Source organism: Prunus persica, chromosome G6, assembly GCF_000346465.2.
Source record: "Prunus persica cultivar Lovell chromosome G6, Prunus_persica_NCBIv2, whole genome shotgun sequence".
Taxonomy (NCBI): Eukaryota; Viridiplantae; Streptophyta; class Magnoliopsida; order Rosales; family Rosaceae; genus Prunus; species Prunus persica.
The window spans coordinates 11,450,925-11,468,970 of NC_034014.1; the positions used below are offsets into that span (position 1 = coordinate 11,450,925).

Sequence of the window (18,046 nt, forward strand, 5' to 3'; positions counted from 1 at the left end):
TAAATTGCCTTGATTAATTAGGAGACTCACGTCAACACAATCAAATCTCCAATCTTGGCCAAAAAAGAAATACAAAAAAAATCTATAGCTTATTATAGGGTTCTTTAGTTTTAACCCATAAAATACTTAAATAATTTGGAAGAAAGATAATGAATTTTGCTTAATTAATATAAAACCAAAGCCACCTAATTTTACCAAAAGGACATCCAACAACCCTAAAATTACTACATGTGCCATTGTGCTTAACTGTCAAATACAGTTTATTTAATTATAAACCAAAACTTAAAACTGTCAAAACGACATAACATTCCCACAAAACACAACACAAAACGACACTACTCAAATTTAATCACTTCAAAAACTGGTTTCGCGCGACCTTTCATATCCCACTCCAAAAACGCAACCGACGAGCAGAAACGAATACGAGCAGAAACTAGCAGAAACGAAGACGAGAAGAAACGAAGACGAGCAGAAACGAAGACGATGAGCAACGGCGACGGCGACGACGAGCAACGACCACCAACGACGACCGAAGCTAAACCGTAAGAAAATGAATCAGTACTCTCTTCGATTTTAGGTTTTACACCGACGACGGTTTCAGTACTGTTTCTTCCTTTTGGTTTCTGGTTGTTTGTAGCAGATTTTGACCAGAAACTGCAATGCAGTTTCTGATTCCATAATTCATTTTCAGAGTGCTTTTTGCTAGGGTTTATGGGAATGTTATAACTGCCCATGAAGTTAAATGTGTTTTGATATTCGTTTTTGCTACTGTTTTTGCCTTTTGGTTTCTGGTTGTTTGTCTTCGATTTTGACCAGAAACTTGGTTTCTGGTTGTTTGTAGCAGATTTTGACCAGAAACTACAATGCAGTTTCTGGTTCCATAATTTTATTTCAGAGTGCTTTTTGCTGGTTTATGGGAATGTTATAACTGCTAATGAAGTTAAATGTCTTTTGATATTAGTTTTAGTACTTTGCCTTTTGGTTTCTGGTTGTTTGTAGCAGATTTTGACCAGAAACTGCATTGCAGTTTCTGGTTCCATAATTTTATTTCAGAGTGCTTTTTGCTGGTTTATGGGAATGTTATAACTGCTAATGAAGTTTAATGTCTTTTGATATTAGTTTTAGTACTTTGCCTTTTGGTTTCTGGTTGTTTGTAGCAGATTTTGACCAGAAACTGCATTGCAGTTTCTGGTTCCATAATTCAATTTCAGAGTGCTTTTTGCTGGTTTATGGGAATTTTATAACTGCTCATGAAGTTAAATGTGTTTTGATATTAGTTTCAGTACTGTTTTTGCCTTTTGGTTTCTTTTCACATCAAATTTTGAGCAGCAGTTTCTGGTTGTTTGTTGCAGATTTTGACCACAAACTGCAGTGCATATCACAAAATGGAACAAGAAATGTCACCACAAAAGAATGAAGCTGAAAACCAACCAAAGCGCAGAATCAAAATGATGGCTCAAAAGCGTAAGCCAAAGCCAAAGCCAAACTATGATCGGAAAGCAAAGCACCCGGACTATGTCCAATTTCGGTGCAATGCCTATGCTTTCAACAGCATCATTAGAGACATAAAGGACAAGCTCAATGAAAGGCAGAAGAAGCTTCTCAAGAAAACCCCTTTCTGGAACTTGATCGAGCTGTTTTACCGCCAGAGAATTGACATGAATAACATGAATAAGTAGGACCTTGACTTAGTACAGCTGCTCAAGAAATTTGATCCGGATACAAAGTCCTTCAAATTTGGAACCAAATCATTCCAAATCACAGGCAATGCAGTGATACAAAGTCCTTCATGAGCAGTTGTAACATTGCCTTTATGAAACCAGAAACTGCAATGCAGTTTCTGCCAACACTCCAACAAACAGATGCAGTTTATAACAGAGGAGGCAAAACAAATCGAATAGAAACCAAAAGGAAACCACGTTAAAAGTACTAAAACTAATATCAAAACACATTTAACTCCATGAGCAGTTGTAACATTGCATTTATGAAACCAGAAACTGCAATGCAGTTTCTGCCAACACTCCAACAAACAGATGCAGTTTATGACAGAGGAGGCAAAACAAATCGAATAGAAACCAAAAGGAAACCACGTTAAAAGTACTAAAACTAATATCAAAACACATTTAACTCCATGAGCAGTTGTAACATTGCCTTTATGAAACCAGAAACTGCAATGCAGTTTCTGCCAACACTCCAACAAACAGATGCAGTTTATAACAGAGGAGGCAAAACAAATCGAGCCACAAAACTGAGCCACAAGATCGCGCCACAAAATCGAGCCACAAAACTGAGCTCGAAAAACCCAAAACTTAAGCGATTCGGCATGATAATCGAACGAAAGATTATCCAATTAGAAGGAAACAAACAAACTGCACTGAATTTTGGAACAGGATGCGGCATGATAATCGAACGAAAAAGATTCGGCATGATAATCGAACAAAAAAACTGACAGATTCGGCATGATAATCGAACGAAAAAGGAAGAAATAAAAGGAAAACCAACCAGAAAATTGAGCTCCAACGGCGAGAACGAAAACAAAAACGAACGAAATCTGCCTGCAAAACGAACGAAATCTGCCTGCCAAACGAACGAAATTTGAATGCCAAACGAACGAAATCTGCTGCCAAACAAACGAGGACGAAAACGAAACAGAGAAGAACTCGTGCCTTGTTTAAACATTCAGTGGCAAAAGCGTCATTTATTTTGTAGGTTTACAAATGGGCCAGGCTTTTTAAGAAGAAGGGTAGAATTGTCTTATCAGTTGTTATTTTTTACCTGGCCCAACGAATCTGGGCCTCTCTTTGGGCTAATCCAAAATAGTAGTTTTTTCCTAGGTATTAAAACTAAAACCAAAATATCCAATATCTTACAAACTAAATAATAAAGTTAATTATGTCTAAAACCTAATTTTTCTTATAATTTATATGGGAAACTACCGAAGATTACTTATGAACTTTATTAGGTTTTGATTAATGGGCAAATTGTCAGATTTGATTATTTCATATGTTTTCTTGTAAAACCATCGTATCTTGTACTTGGAATGGAGGAAGAAAATCTTGTGTATGGTGACAGAAATTGCAAGATATTGAAGTAAAATTGAATTGAGTAACTAAGGCACTTGTATTCTTTAAACAGGTTGCAGTGTGAAATTTGAAGAACATGCCATATCTATGAGCTGCTGGTTCTTCTTGTATGGTTTGGTTTGCTTTTTGAAGATGAAAGGAGGAGGTGATGGAAGAGAGCAACAATATGTTTTAACGCTTCGTAATGTTTGTTTTGGGTGTGAAGCAATTTTGTTTTATTTAAAAATAATCTATGTTTGATGTGTCAATTTTTTGGCTTTTGGATGAAATTTAAATGAGATCGCATTCTTATAAGAAAAGTCAAGTAGATCATGACAGAGAAAAATCAAAGAAGATGATTCGGATCTATTTTAATGATATTATTAAGTGGACCCAAAGGCATTATAAAGTCCAAATAATCACTAATGCAGAAAATGTTTCCTGACTTGAACAGTGGGTTGGAGAGATTCCCAAAGCTTAAGTAGTTGTCTATTGTGAAACAAGTGTTTAGTTCTCATTGAACTTTCTTTGTTTTATTTAATTTTTTTTTAGTCCTTTTTTTCTTTTGGAATAGGATGAGAACCACATAACATGAGTATATGGTCAAAGTCTTTCTCTACGTTGTATGCACTCTTGCTTCACTAGGCCCATTGGAAATTTCATGTCTTCTTCACCTGAAAGGAAATTTCCTTAGGGTGGCTTAGAATGTGGACAATGATAAATAGACAAGTACCTCTCATAACAGCTGTTTTTGAATATTAATCAACAGTTTTGAGCACATACTTGGTATCTTCTACACCTTTGAGTTTAGTAGAGAGAATGGTCTATTTGCTTGACAACAATATATAGACTATTTGATTGTCATGATAGGAGTGGACCAAGAAAATTTATTTAGAGATATATATAAACTCAAGGACTTTATGCTTAACTCGGTTTGTGCGCTAATAAGAAAAAAATTAGTCAAATTGAAAATTATTTATTCATTTAATTTTTTTCATGAATGGTTTTTTTTATTATTTATAGGAAGTATTGTGTTCGTGTATTTTTTTTTTTTTTATCACACTTAGATGCCTGAATATTTTCAGATTTGGTAACTTTTTGTAAGGGTGATCTTTAATTCATTACCTAAACAATGAACGATTTGGATCATTTTAATGATATTGTTAAGTTGACCCAAACGATTGGTTAACATTGTATTAACTGTTGTTTTTATCTAGCAAATACATATTATGTGGTGTTTATATAGGAAGTGGAGGATTCGATGGTGACACCCTAGCTATTCTTTTTTTTTTTGAGAACCTCGACAGAACGAGGGAAACTTTATTGATAAAGCGAAGAATGACAACGGGGGGGACAATGTGCCTGACCCCGACTTAACACATCACACAATAGGGCGTCCTGAATAAGATCAGGGGGCACCTCAAACCAAATAAAGTTGTCCACATTATGCAAACCAAAACGAGCAAGTCGGTGTGCAACACCATTTGCTTCCCTAGGAGTAAATTGAAAAAGAGAGCTAGGAAACTGTTGCTGAAGATGCTTTACATCTTCAACAATGGTACCAATGTTTGAATAATCCTGTCCTGCTCGCTTTATTGCTGAAACCACCACAGCAGAGTCCCCTTCGAAGATGGGAGATGCAGTCCCAAGTGAGAGAGCAAGAGCCACCCCTTCACGAGCTGCAAGAATTTCTGCATGTTCAGCCGACAGCACTTCCCCAACTGATTTTGCCACTGCCGCCACAAAACCTCCATCCGCGTCTCTGGCAACAACCCCAACAGCCCCTCTACCCGAAGTAGGATCAAATGCTCCATCAAAGTTAAATTTGAGGCGGCCTGACGGTGGTGCTGCCCAACGCACTGGATCCCGCACCCGATCAGTTACTTTGGACGGAGTATCATTTGCCGTAATAAATTCATGCACATACTGTTGAGCAAAACCCACGACCTCATGTGGAGATCGCTGGACTCCCTGCCACAACAGTGCATTTCGATTTCCCCATATAGCCCATAACAAAGTGATAATATGATCCCGTTGCGCTTTACTTGTACCCTCCAGCATTTCTCTCAGCCAGTCCTTCATTGTATGACAATGTACCTGATGAGCATGCCTTGTCAACAAAGAAATATTCCAAGTAGCCACTGCAAAAGGACACATAGCAAGAACATGCAGAGCACTTTCAGTGATGTCACCACAAAACATGCACATGTCTTGCAACTAAAGAATGAATTCTTATTATATGTCATCTTTTCTAATTTAAATCAAAATTAAAAAGTAACAGGTTTTATCATATATATAAATACTAACAATTTTATTCACCTTGGTATATGCTCAACCACAATATGGCTTCATATCCTTAAATTAATTATAGCACATGTATCAATGGGTCACCCTTTTTTTCTTTTCTATAATTCAAAAATACACAATTATATATGAATATATAGAAAAAGAGACGCTATCTTAGTCTCAATTATAACATGTACTGCAAGTTTGATGAATTATTGCTATCTAATTAATACTTTACATTGAAATTTATTGAACTCAAACCAGTTTCTTAATTAACTAATACTATCTGCTTAACACACGACAATACTATAACAATCTTATTATAAGAACACTCGAAGACTCATCTCATAAGGGAGTGGTGTAATCCATGCAGACATAGATGCTTCTTCAGCGTAGAGGTCTGTTCATATTATATTCTCCTTCAACTCGAAGTGCTGGCAAAAGGATTAGGAGGCATGGCTAGATTCTCACCTTCTCTTTCCAACATTTGAACTACAACTTTCATTGAAGGACGATCTATTGGATGCCATTGGATGCACCACAGACCCACAATTGCGAGTTTCCACTACTACAAAAAAGCAAAAAGACGACGGTAAATCACCGTCGTGTATTTGGTTTTTCAATGGTCGTGGAATCCACCGTCATCTTTTCCCTCATAAACCACGACGCTAAATAACCGTCGTTGTTAAACAATACAACGTCATCAAAAAATACAAAACGACGTCTTTGTACTGCAAAAAGATCTAAAAAAAGCAATCGAGGATGATAATAGACGACCAATTCTCTAAAAAGACCGTCGTTAAAAAGGGAAAATATGACACATATTAAGAGAACAAGGCCGCAAGATAGACATACAACGACGACAATAAAAATACGCCGACGTTAAATATAATTTTCACGACAATAAAAAATATGACGTCTTTAAATACATTAGAAGACGACGTTATTGATACCTACTACGTCGCACATATAAACACAACCGTCGTACAATTAATTTTCCACTTCGATTTTTTGATAAAAGATGACGTGGAAATAGTTGTCAGTGTCATTATTTACGACGTATGTGTTTCTATAGTAGACGTTGAAAAACTAAACAACGTCAGTTACAAATATATGAGAGTCGTATTAAAAAATTTATACGTCCTATTTTCAGAAACAAACAACGACCATAAATATTAGACGTTGTTAAATACAACAACGTCGGAAAACAATAAAAACAGACGTGTTTAGTCTGCTAAAGTTCTACAACGTCTCTTATTTACAAAAAACCGTCGTGAAATAAATTTTCCACTTCGATTTTATCTAAAAAAGATGACGTGGAAATAGTTGTCAGTGTCATTATTTACGACGTATACATTTATATAGTCGACGTTGTATTTATATGTATTCATTACTCACGACGCACTTAATAATATAGACGACGTTGAACGTCTAAACAACGTCGGTTCCAAATAAATGAGAGCCGTATTACAGAACATATAGACGGCGTAGATTATGATGGGAGCCGTATTACAAATAACGTCGTTTAATTGTTATTAGACGGCGGTTATAATGAATTTCCGTCGGAATTAATTTCGTTCCTCTTCGTTTATAAAAGAACTTGCGACGTGGAAAATGTATGATGACGTCGTATTTTTTAACGTTCAGATTACATATCTCGTTTTTTAGACGTCGGTATTATGGGATTGGAGTCGTGTTATTTTGAATTACATGGCGGTTCTTAATCCTTCCCCGACGTGATATCCTGAATAATTGCTTCACAATTGCGTCGTGGTTCTTCATTGTTACGTTGCTTTAAGACGTCGGTAAATATGCTGAATAACTGGTTCACAATAACGTCGTGTTTTATTTGAACGTAGAAAGTGAAGAAAGCACATTACAATATATTACAAAATTAATGTCATACACTGCCAATTACATAAGCATCATTCAATCCATATATCTTCACACCCATCTCGAATATTTTGACCGCCTAACTCACCCACCAGTTCATCAAATGTGTCAACATTTGGCATCCCTCTAGTAAATGGCTCACACTCAATTATCACATCACCTAAGACTTCATCACCAATAACATCATTATATTCTCTATTAGGCATTGATAACACTACCGACCAACCACGATGCATCGGGTCGTCAACAAAAAATATTTGTTTGACTTGAGAAGCCAAAACAAATTGGTCATTCCTATGTCCAATTTTACTCAAATCTACAAGGGTAAATCCAAGTTCGTCGACTACAAGACCAGAACTATCTATCCAATCACACCTAAAGACTGGGATTGTAAACTTTTGGTAGTCAAGGTCCCAAATTTCTTGAATGACACCATAGAAACCCATATTTGAGAGAATTGGGTTTTTATCCTTGGCACTAGCAACTTGCATGGTATGTGCAAGTAAATAAACTCCACTATTTTGAGTTGTCCGCACATCATCTTGTGCCTTGATATTGAATTTAATACCTTTAATAAGATAGCTCCTATATAATGGCACTGACATGTTTGGACCAGCTGCTAGCCACCTTAAATTTTCTGATACGCCATGATTGTCTTCCTCAACTTCACTTTGAACCTGCAAATTAATCATATCTTAATTCATCCTAACATATAAATAAGAAGAAAATTAAAAGAGAAATACGTTATTCAACAACATATACCTTGAAGCGTAGCCATTGAATGAAAGTGCTATTGTGCTTATCCTGCAGCCACTTTGTTCTCTTTCTAAATTTTGGATAAGCAGTCTTGATGTGGATCATATGTTGCCTACATGACACGAAAAATTCAAGCATTACGGTCCCAAATATATAAGATAAACATAAGAAATAATTTTAAATGGAAACTTAAAGAATAAAACTCATACGTACTCGATATAAGGTAGGACTTCCTCCGTATTCTCCAAGACATATAGATGTGCTTGATTCAACAGGTCCTGATCAACTACGCTCACTGTGCAACCTGATAATGGCTTTGAAACTCCCATCTTTTGGCTTGAAGGCACTCCAACTGTACTAACATCAGATAAATGCTGAGTACAAAACTCTACCGCTTCTTCAGCTATATACCGCTCAGCAATGCAACCTTCGGGACGAGTACGATTCTGAACATACCCCTTCAGCACTTTCATATATCTTTCAAACGGATACATCCACCTAAAATATACTGGCCCACATAGACGAACTTCTCTGACAAGATGTACTACTAGATGAACCATGATATCAAAGAATGAAGGGGGAAAGTACTTCTCAAGCAAACACAGAGTAACTACTACATCTTCTTCCAACTTATCTAGCTTGGAAACATCAACAGTCTTTGCACATATAGCATTGAAGAAGAAGCACAAACGAGTTATTGCATACCTTGCAGGCTTCTCCAAAACAGAACGAATTGCCACAGGGAGCAATTGTTGCATTAAGGTATGACAATCATGTGATTTAAGGCCAAGAAGTCTTGAATCTTGTACAGATACAAGATTTTTAATATTTGAAGAATAACCTTCAGGGACCTTCATACCATAGAAAGAATTGCAAACCTCTCTCTTCTCTGCTCTTGACAAATTCCAAGGCCCAGGAGGCAAACGAGTACGTCTTTCTCCATACTCGGGTTGCAAATCAGTTTTGACCCCCATGTTCAATAAATCTAATCGAGCAGCAATCCCATCTTTATTTTTTCCAGGGATCTCCAGCAATGTACCAATGATACTATCGCAAACATTCTTCTCAATGTGCATAACATCTAGGGCATGCCTCACAGGAAGGTATTTCCAATACTCGAGATCAAAGAATATTGATTTCTTCTTCCAACAAACTCTGTCACCATTTTCAACCATATGCAGCACTTCTTCTCCGGTTAATGGCTCGGGAGGTATGCCATATTCAGGTTTCCCATTAAAAGCTGCACGTTGCCTCCTATATGGATGATTGATTGGTAACCATTTTCTATGCCCAATGTAACAAATTTTGTGGCCATTTTTCAACCTGTGACTAGGTGTATCATCGCCGCATATTGGACAAGCTTTATATCCTTTAACAACACAACCAGATAAGTTTCCATAGGCGGGGAAATCATTAATTGTCCACATTAATGCAGCTCTGAGTGTAAAGTATTCTCCATTATGTGCATCATACACTCCTCTAATCCCAACCCACAAGGATTTTAAATCATCAATCAAAGGCTCCAAGTAGACGTCTATATCATTTCCGGGTTGTTTAGGACCGGAAATCAATAAGGTTAACATCATGAACTTTCGTTTCATGCACAGCCATGGAGGGAGATTATATGTAACTAAGATAACCGGCCAACAACTATATCTGCTACTTAGAGAACTGTGGGGATTGAATCCATCAGATGAAAGAGCCAATCTCAAGTTTCTCGGCTCATTACCAAACTCAGGCCATTTATCATCAAGAAGTTTCCAAGACGGGGAATCCGCCGGATGAGACATCTGACCGTCAATTGATTTTCTAGCAACATGCCACCAAGTCAAACTCTTAGCTGTCTCATGTGATTGAAACATCCTTTTAAACCTTGGAATTGGGGGAAAATACCACACCACCTTCGCTGGCACACCCTCTTTCAAGATTGCATCTTTGCCTTCCTTCCACCTTGAGATACCACAAGTAGGACAATTAGTTGAATCCTCATACTCCTTCCTATACAAGATGCAATCATTGGGGCATGCGTGCATTTTCTCATAACTCAGCCCCAATGCACACAAAGTCTTTTTAGCCTCATACATGGAGGTTGGTATTGTATTTCCTTCTAGAAGCAAATCGCCTTGAAGTATCAATAATTCTGTAAAACAGACATCACTCATCCCATGTTTTGCCTTCAAATTATACAACTTCACTAATGCCGATAACTTCGTGTACTTTCTACAACCAGGGTACACTGGTTGATCTCCATCCCCAATCACATTGGCAAACTCATACGGATCCGAACCAAAATCACCAAAATCATTATCATCCATATCAATTTCTTCAGACACAAAACTGTACCTACTATGGCCATCATCTTCTTCAACATTTCTGCTAGCATTAGTAGTTGCTTCCCAAGGTTCTCCGTGAAATGTCCAATTCTTATAGCTTTGGTCAATTCCATTAAAGTATAAGTGATCCCTTATAATTCCAACCCCAAACAACTTCAAATTAACACATTTAACACATGGACAACGGATATGTGTTGTAGTTAGAAGATTTTCTACAGCAAAGTTCAAAAATGCTTCCACCCCAAACTCATATGCCTTCGATCTTCTATCCGAGTGCATCCATGACTTATCCATCTCCGACACTATAACCTATTATCTATAATAAAGTGAAAATACAGGCAATGACCATCACTATAGCAGATTATACAATGATCTAATCGCAAGTAATAAACAACAGAGACGACGGGTTTTAATCAAAAACAGACGTATTTGGCATATATAGACGACGGATTTTCAACAGACGTCGTCTATTATACGTAATACAAACGACGGTTTATGAAAAAACCGTCGTGTATAAGTAATACAACGACGGTAGTTTAAAAACACCGTCGTGTAATCGTCGTCGTACGCCTTAAAATTCGTCGTGTCTCAGTTTATTTTCAAGAACACAAAACCCATTAAGAACACAACATATATATGAAACCAAGCAAGAAACCAACATATACATGAAACCAAGCATGAAAACAATAAATCCATTCCCAATTCAACATAACATAGGGTGATTAAAAGATACGACAAAATTAAATCCATTCCCAATTCAACATAACAGATAATGTAATCCATGAACCCATTAAACAGAAAATCCATGAACCCATACCTATAAGCATTGGTGCACTTTGCACCTTCTCCAGAGCGGAAAATGACAAGATCAAATAAAGGTGTCCTTTTGCTGGAAATCATTTGGAAGTTGGTGATGTGTCTTTTTGTGTTGATTTCCAGCAAAAGTACACCTTTATTTGATCTTGTCATGAACCCATTAAACAGAAAATCCATGAACCCATACCTATAAGCACATTATTAACAGATCGCAAAGCATATACCTAAAACCCTTTAACAAAACAACCTAATATCATTCAATGAATTTACAAGGGGAAGATAGGGTTTGTACTTACAGGTTGGACGAGCTCACAGATTCGACGAGCCTGGAGAGTGCAACTTTTAATTAGAGCAGAAGTGAGAGAGCGAAATGTTATGTCGCGTGAAATCTGAAATTTTAGGTTTCAGGGATCAAAGTATAAGACTAAGAGCCAAATCTAAAAAAATTTAGGTCGCGCGAAAATTTTTAGAGCGCGCGCGTTATAAAACGTCGAAAGAAAAACCAAGGCGAAAGTTCTACAAGTACCGACGTAAATTGAATATTCCACGACGGAAACTTCATTTTTCGGATTAAGAACGTAAGGCCGTTCATTTTTCGGATTAATTTTAAATTTATTTTGAATTTTTTATATAACGACGACTGAAAAACCACGTCGGTGTTAAGAAATTAAAGACGTTGTAAATTATATAAACCGACTTACATATTAAAATAACGTCGTTTAAAGCGTAAACCATGTCGTATGTTTTACTGTACGACGTAAAATATGTATTCCACGACCCAACCACCGTCGTTAAAAATTAATACACTAAACCCATAAAATTAAATTATACAATTTAAAAAATTAAGTTTATAAAAGGTTTTATGGTTTTAAAGCCTAACATATAACATAGACTACCCAAAAATTATACTTTAAAAATAAACCCCAATAAATAACAACACTAATCTCTAAACCCTAGACTCTAAACCCTAAACCATTAAACTAGAAGTGATTTTATGACTCATCAAAACAATTTTGTTTTGGATGGTCATTTTAAATTTTTGTTATTCAAAATGAATTTTTTCAAGGTTTATGTGGAAGAAAATATATCAATGACTTCATAGGAGTTGACTTTTCAATTTTCTGATTTATTTTAAATTTATTTTGAATATTTTGATATAAAAATAATAAAATATTCTTACCACAACAACCAACCACGTCGGTGTTAATAAATTGTAGACGTTGTAAATTGTAATAGACTACTAAGTCGTTAAAATGACGTCGTTAAAATGAGAAACCATGGCGGCTATTTAACTATACGACGTAAAATATATATATCAACGACTTAACCGCTGTCGTTACATAAACGTCGTCGATGATACCCTGAACCCTTAAGAAATTGAAGATGTTGTAAACCATAAACGACTCAATTGTTCAAAGAACGTCGTCTAACTATATTTTTACGTCGTAATTGTTTAAAACACGAAACAACAAAATACGACGGTTATTGACTTTATTAGGTCGTTGGAAAAGTATTACACGTCGGTTAAGCAATTTGTATGTTTGTTTTTTTTTAATTTAAGAAAACCTCAACAAATTTTTACATTACATATTATAGAGAAAATTGGTACATTATACATAAATATCAAGTGTTCAATAATTGCCCTGTTTAATAATTTGGAAAACAAACTCTGCCCATTCATTCCGGACTTCATCAATGGCTTCTTGGGGGTATGAAGCTTCCTGGTTTCCCTTGGCATACTGCATAAACAATGACTATTAGGGTTTATAAATAAAAAGAAATTCAATCACAGACGACGATATTTTTCATAACCGACGTAGTATATCCATTCAACGACGTTAATTTTACACGACCGTCGTTGATAATACAAAAAACGACGTGAAATGTATGAAGGTAATTTCTTCTTACCTTATTCTCAAACCCCAAGGAAGGATCCATGATGATGTCCCTCATGAAGCGCATTACATAATACCCGCATTCGACATTGCTGGGTTGCTTTGGTGTGCCTGAGAGAGTTTTCCAAATTACATTTTTACGTCCTGCTCGGGCTATGTGGGTATTATATATTTTTAAAGCACTGTTCACGATGTTTTTGGCCTCTTCATCGACCACACGATTTCCTGGCAGAGGATCCAGAAAATAGACGGTTTCTCTCTTTGCTCTTACAATCAGCAAAATCCAATGACGGCTGCACAAAATTAATATAAAAACGACGGTTATTTACAAAAACGACGTATTATAGTATTTCACACGACGAAGTAAAGTAGCTAACGACGACATTATATATTTATCACGACGATAAATAAATACCGACGTGGTTAGTAGTTTCAAACGACTAAATAAAATAAAACACCGACGTGGTTAGTTTATAAGCTGTCATTTATTGAAAATCATAAAAACAAAATCCTAAGGAGACTAACCCTGGATTGTAAGGCATCATGAAAATCTGTTCACCGTCTGTCTTCTGAAGTCGAGCTGCTACGAGTCGTGATCTTTCAGTTATTGTGCCAGAGTTGGCACTAACTGTAGCAGGGTCGATAAAGCCAACCATACTGCACATATTGGCTTTTTTCAAAACATCGTGTAAGTACCTAAACAAATAAAATAATATAAACAAGTCAGCACACAAAACACGACGGTTATGTATAAAAAAACGACGTATTATAATATTTCACACGACGTACTGAAATAGATGAGGACGTTATAATATATTTATCACGACGGTTGTTAGTTAAGACGACGTGGTTAGTTAGTTAAGACGACGCAATATATAAACCAACGAGTTATTATTTTAGAAGTACAAACCTCATATATACAGCCAATACAGTAGCTCCAATTTCTTCCATGCCTGCAAATTGTGTAATATCTTCAGGCAGGAGGAAGGTATCGCGCTCACCACCAAACACCTCCTTATCAATTGTAAATTGGAGTGTCTTATCCTCAGGCAGGAGTGTCGTTTCCACAAAACGACAAAGGGTTTTTAAAGAAGATGGCGCCTCCATATTTGAATAAGCACCAACTTCAATAACCTGTTTAAAGAAATAAAAAAAATGACGTGGTAATTCAATAAAGACGACGGTTTAAGTAATAAAACGTCGTCTTAAAAGTATTTAAACGACGGTGAAAAAACTGTCGTGGTAATTCAATAAAGACGACGGTTTTATGAATAAAGCGTCGTCTGAAACCATTTAAACGACGGTGCAAAAACCGTCGTTTAAATATTTTATTACGTCTTAAAAAAATTCCGCCGTCTAAGTTTTAAACAAACGACGGATTAAATAAAAATATCGACGTCTGAAATTTTGAAAAACAAATAAAAAAGGCAAAGTTATGTGAACATACCTTGTCGTCATGCTTTTCTTCATCTTCTTTCTCCTTTTCTTCTTCCTTCTCTTCATCTCTTTTTTCTTCTTCCTTCTCTTCATCTGGCTGATGTTTCCCCATTTTGGCAGTATCATCCTCCAAATGTAGGGATCTCACATCACCTCCAGAGCAGCTAGCTTTGTCAGACATTGGATTTTTGGGGCTTTGGCTAATTCTTGGTTTAAGCATGCTTGGATCAAAATTGGGAATTAATTGGGAAAGCTGACTCAGGAAATGCTCCCTCTCAGCCTCTACCAATTGTTTTGTCCTAGCCTCCATCCTTAAGGCCTCTTCCCTTGCCTTAGCCTCCATCTTTTTAGTCTCTTCTTGAAGGAGAACTCTTAAACTGTCCTTCAAACGGTCGTCAAAGCTCACCCTCTGTGGTTTGGGCAAATTGAAATATTGCCTTGGGGAAACACCAGCACCAACTCCCCTCAGTCTGCCTGGATGCTCGGGGCCCAAAGCCATGGTCAGCACATCATTGCTGCCATCTACTCTGACTTTGCCTTCCGAGACTTGTTTCTGCAATTCATCCTAAAAAAAGATAAACAAAAAAACACACGACGGTTATTTATGTACAAACGACGTATTATATAATTTCACACGACTCAATAACGTATAAACCGACGTTATTATAACTTATCACGACGGTAGTTATACCGACGTGGTTATTTATTTAAAACGACGAAATGAATAAACAACCGACGTCTTATGCTATAATTAAAGATAACAGAGTAGTGATTCCTATTTAGACCGTTAACGACGTTTTTAAAAAATTTTCGACGTGGTAATATCATTCACACGACGCGAAAATGAACCACCGACGTCTTATGCTGTAATTACAGAAAACATAGTAGTGATTCCTATTTAGACCTTTAACGACGTTTTTAAAAACTTTTCGACGTGGTAATATCATTCACACGACGAAAAATATAACATACGACGTAATAAGAATAATTCACAGTTTAATAAAAATTTAAAACAGAGTGATAGTAGGCTTACAATTAATTTTGCTTTCTCTGCCACCTTTGGATCAGGGATGTTACCATGTTTGTCCTGTCTAGCTCTCTTCCATAAGGTAGATCGATCAATTTCTACCCCAGGCATGGTTTCCTCCAATTGATCCTCCAATCCAGCATATCCTTTTTGAGACAATCGATGATTGTACTCGAGTTTCTCCCTAATCTGTGCATGTTGAGAATGCACAGACTCAAAATCTTTGGATAGCCTTGAAGCTACAAAGGCATCCCATTGTGCTTTCTCTATGAATTTATATGTTTCAGGGGGTTGGCTTAATTTCTCCCTGTCATTGGTGTATGGAAGGATATAATGCCTCGTTAGTGTAGACTTGAAATCCTTCCATTTCTTGGAAGCAGAAGCTAAAACAGAGGTCTTGCCCCCTTGGCCTACGACAAAAGCCATGTCAACTGCTTCCCAAATCTGCTCCTTTATATCCTTGGGGATTTGGGACCATTTCTTGTCCACAAGTGGGATCCTGGAGCGTGCCAACACACCAATATACGACTGCATCTCAATATGTGCTTGGCCAACACCTTTCCCCCTTTTATTGTACTCAACAATTGGCCTCAGTTTCTGAAGCTTTCTCTTCACAACACGAGGCATTGTGCTCATACCTCGACCAGTCTTTGAATCATCTGAGATTGTTGTCTGGCTGGTTTGTTCTGTCTCAGCAGATGATGAAGCAAACTTCATCTTCTTCGAAGACTTCATCTCCTTCGAAGACTTATCTTGAGGAGCTACCATTCCAAGCTTCTTGGAGCCAGAATCCTTAGTTTGTTGTTGAGAAACCATTTTAACAGACAAAACTGCAAGTGAAAATATTTCAGGAAAACATTAAGAACACAAACGACGGTATTAAAAAAATACGACGTATGATATGATTTTAGACGACGCAATGAAATAATCTCAGACGTAATAAATGTTTAAAACCATTATTTATATAACGTCGTGGTATATATGTTCACACGACGTCAATAGTAATACACCGTCGTGGTAAACTATTATTTATATTTTATCGTCTATATTAGATACCAACCCTAGTTTCTTTTTCTTTATATTTTATCAAATAAGGGAAAAACAAAAACCATTGTTCAGCGAAATCAAACCTGCAATTAAACAAGCATATAAAAAAAGACTATTATTTTAAAAACAACTTTGTCAATTTTCAGACGACGCTAGAACAACTGACGAACCGTCGTGGTCTACCGTCGTCTTATTTAGTTGATGTAGTTGTCTTCAAAGTTGGAAACTTTCTCTCTTTGTCTGTATATTTTATCAAACTTGGAAAGAAGTAAAATGATTTTGGCCAGAAAAAAGGTAAAAAGATTTTTCAAACAAAAAACGTATGAGCATGCAAAACAGTAACCAAAATAGTGAAAATGAAAGCTTACCTTTTGCGTGCAATGAAAGCAAGAGGAAGATGATCGATGTTTAAGTTCAGAGACGACGAAGAAGACGAGAGGAAGACGATGAGAAACTCTGACAATGCTCTGACAAGGAAAAAAGACGAAAAGGTTTCTCTAGGAGATTGAAATTTTTAATCGGGTTTGGAAACAGTGCATGTGTAAGTCGAAAAGTTGCTTACATATAAAACCATTTCAAAAAAATAATACGGCGGTTACATTTAACTACGTCGTTTTTAACTAAAACGACGCAATATTTTTCATTCGACGTGGAATCATTTCATTTAACGTCGTTAGGTTTAATATAACCGACGTGGATTTTAATTTTTAAATTATGAATAGAATTTTTTTTCCCGTGACCTTTCAGTTTATTTTTCAATTACAGTGCGTTATAAATAGAGTTTTTTTTCCGGAGGAAATTTAAAACGAAGGAAATTAATATTCTGCAATATGTAAAGTTTCTTTTTTGGATGACAGATTTAAATAAAATAAGAATATAAAAACAATAAATGTGTAAGTCAAGTAGACGAAAAGTTGCTTACATATAAAACCATTTCAAAAAAATAATATGGCGGTTACATATAACTACGACGTATAAATTACAAAATACGACGGTACATTTAACTTCGGACGTGGTAAATAAATACGACAGTAGTTTGTAGGTACCGTCGTAGTAAACTCAAAAATTAAAGTACATAAGTAATAACTCGCGTCATGGTATATTATTTAACACGTCGTTTTTATTAATTTACCGACGTGGATTTCTGTAATATACGTCGATCATACCGACGTTGATTTTACAATTTAAACGGCGGTTTGTTTGTAAGGACCGCCGTTGGTTTTAAAAATTTATTCTATAAATTTGTCGCTTTCATTCATTTTCGGTTTACATTTAAGGTTCCAAGTTCTTCCTCTCTCAGTCTCTCATGTCTCAAAGATAATAATTTGGATGTTTTCTCAAAGAGAAATTGAGCTTACTCGCATCAAATATATGTCCACAAGAAGAAGCTTGTCAACTAGCCTTCTCACTTCCTTGATCAAGCCTGATAGGACACTTAGTGCTTCTGAATACTCCTTGCTTTCCATCAAAAGAGATGCAAGCCTGGCCTCCACT

The 18,046-nt window shown here is 36.3% G+C and overlaps 1 protein-coding gene across 1 annotated transcript; it reads right to left on the minus strand.

Annotated features, from left to right (window-relative positions):
- LOC18774466 lies at nucleotides 4,383-5,270 on the minus strand. The gene has a single exon (XM_007206422.2). It carries the CDS (start codon nucleotides 5,268-5,270, stop codon nucleotides 4,383-4,385), a length of 888 nt encoding a protein of 295 aa, XP_007206484.2.

Excerpts from the sequence above, each read along its gene's own strand:
- LOC18774466 (XM_007206422.2), bottom strand. The coding sequence starts at position 5,270 with ATGTGCATGTTTTGTGGTGACATCACTGAAAGTGCTCTGCATGTTCTT.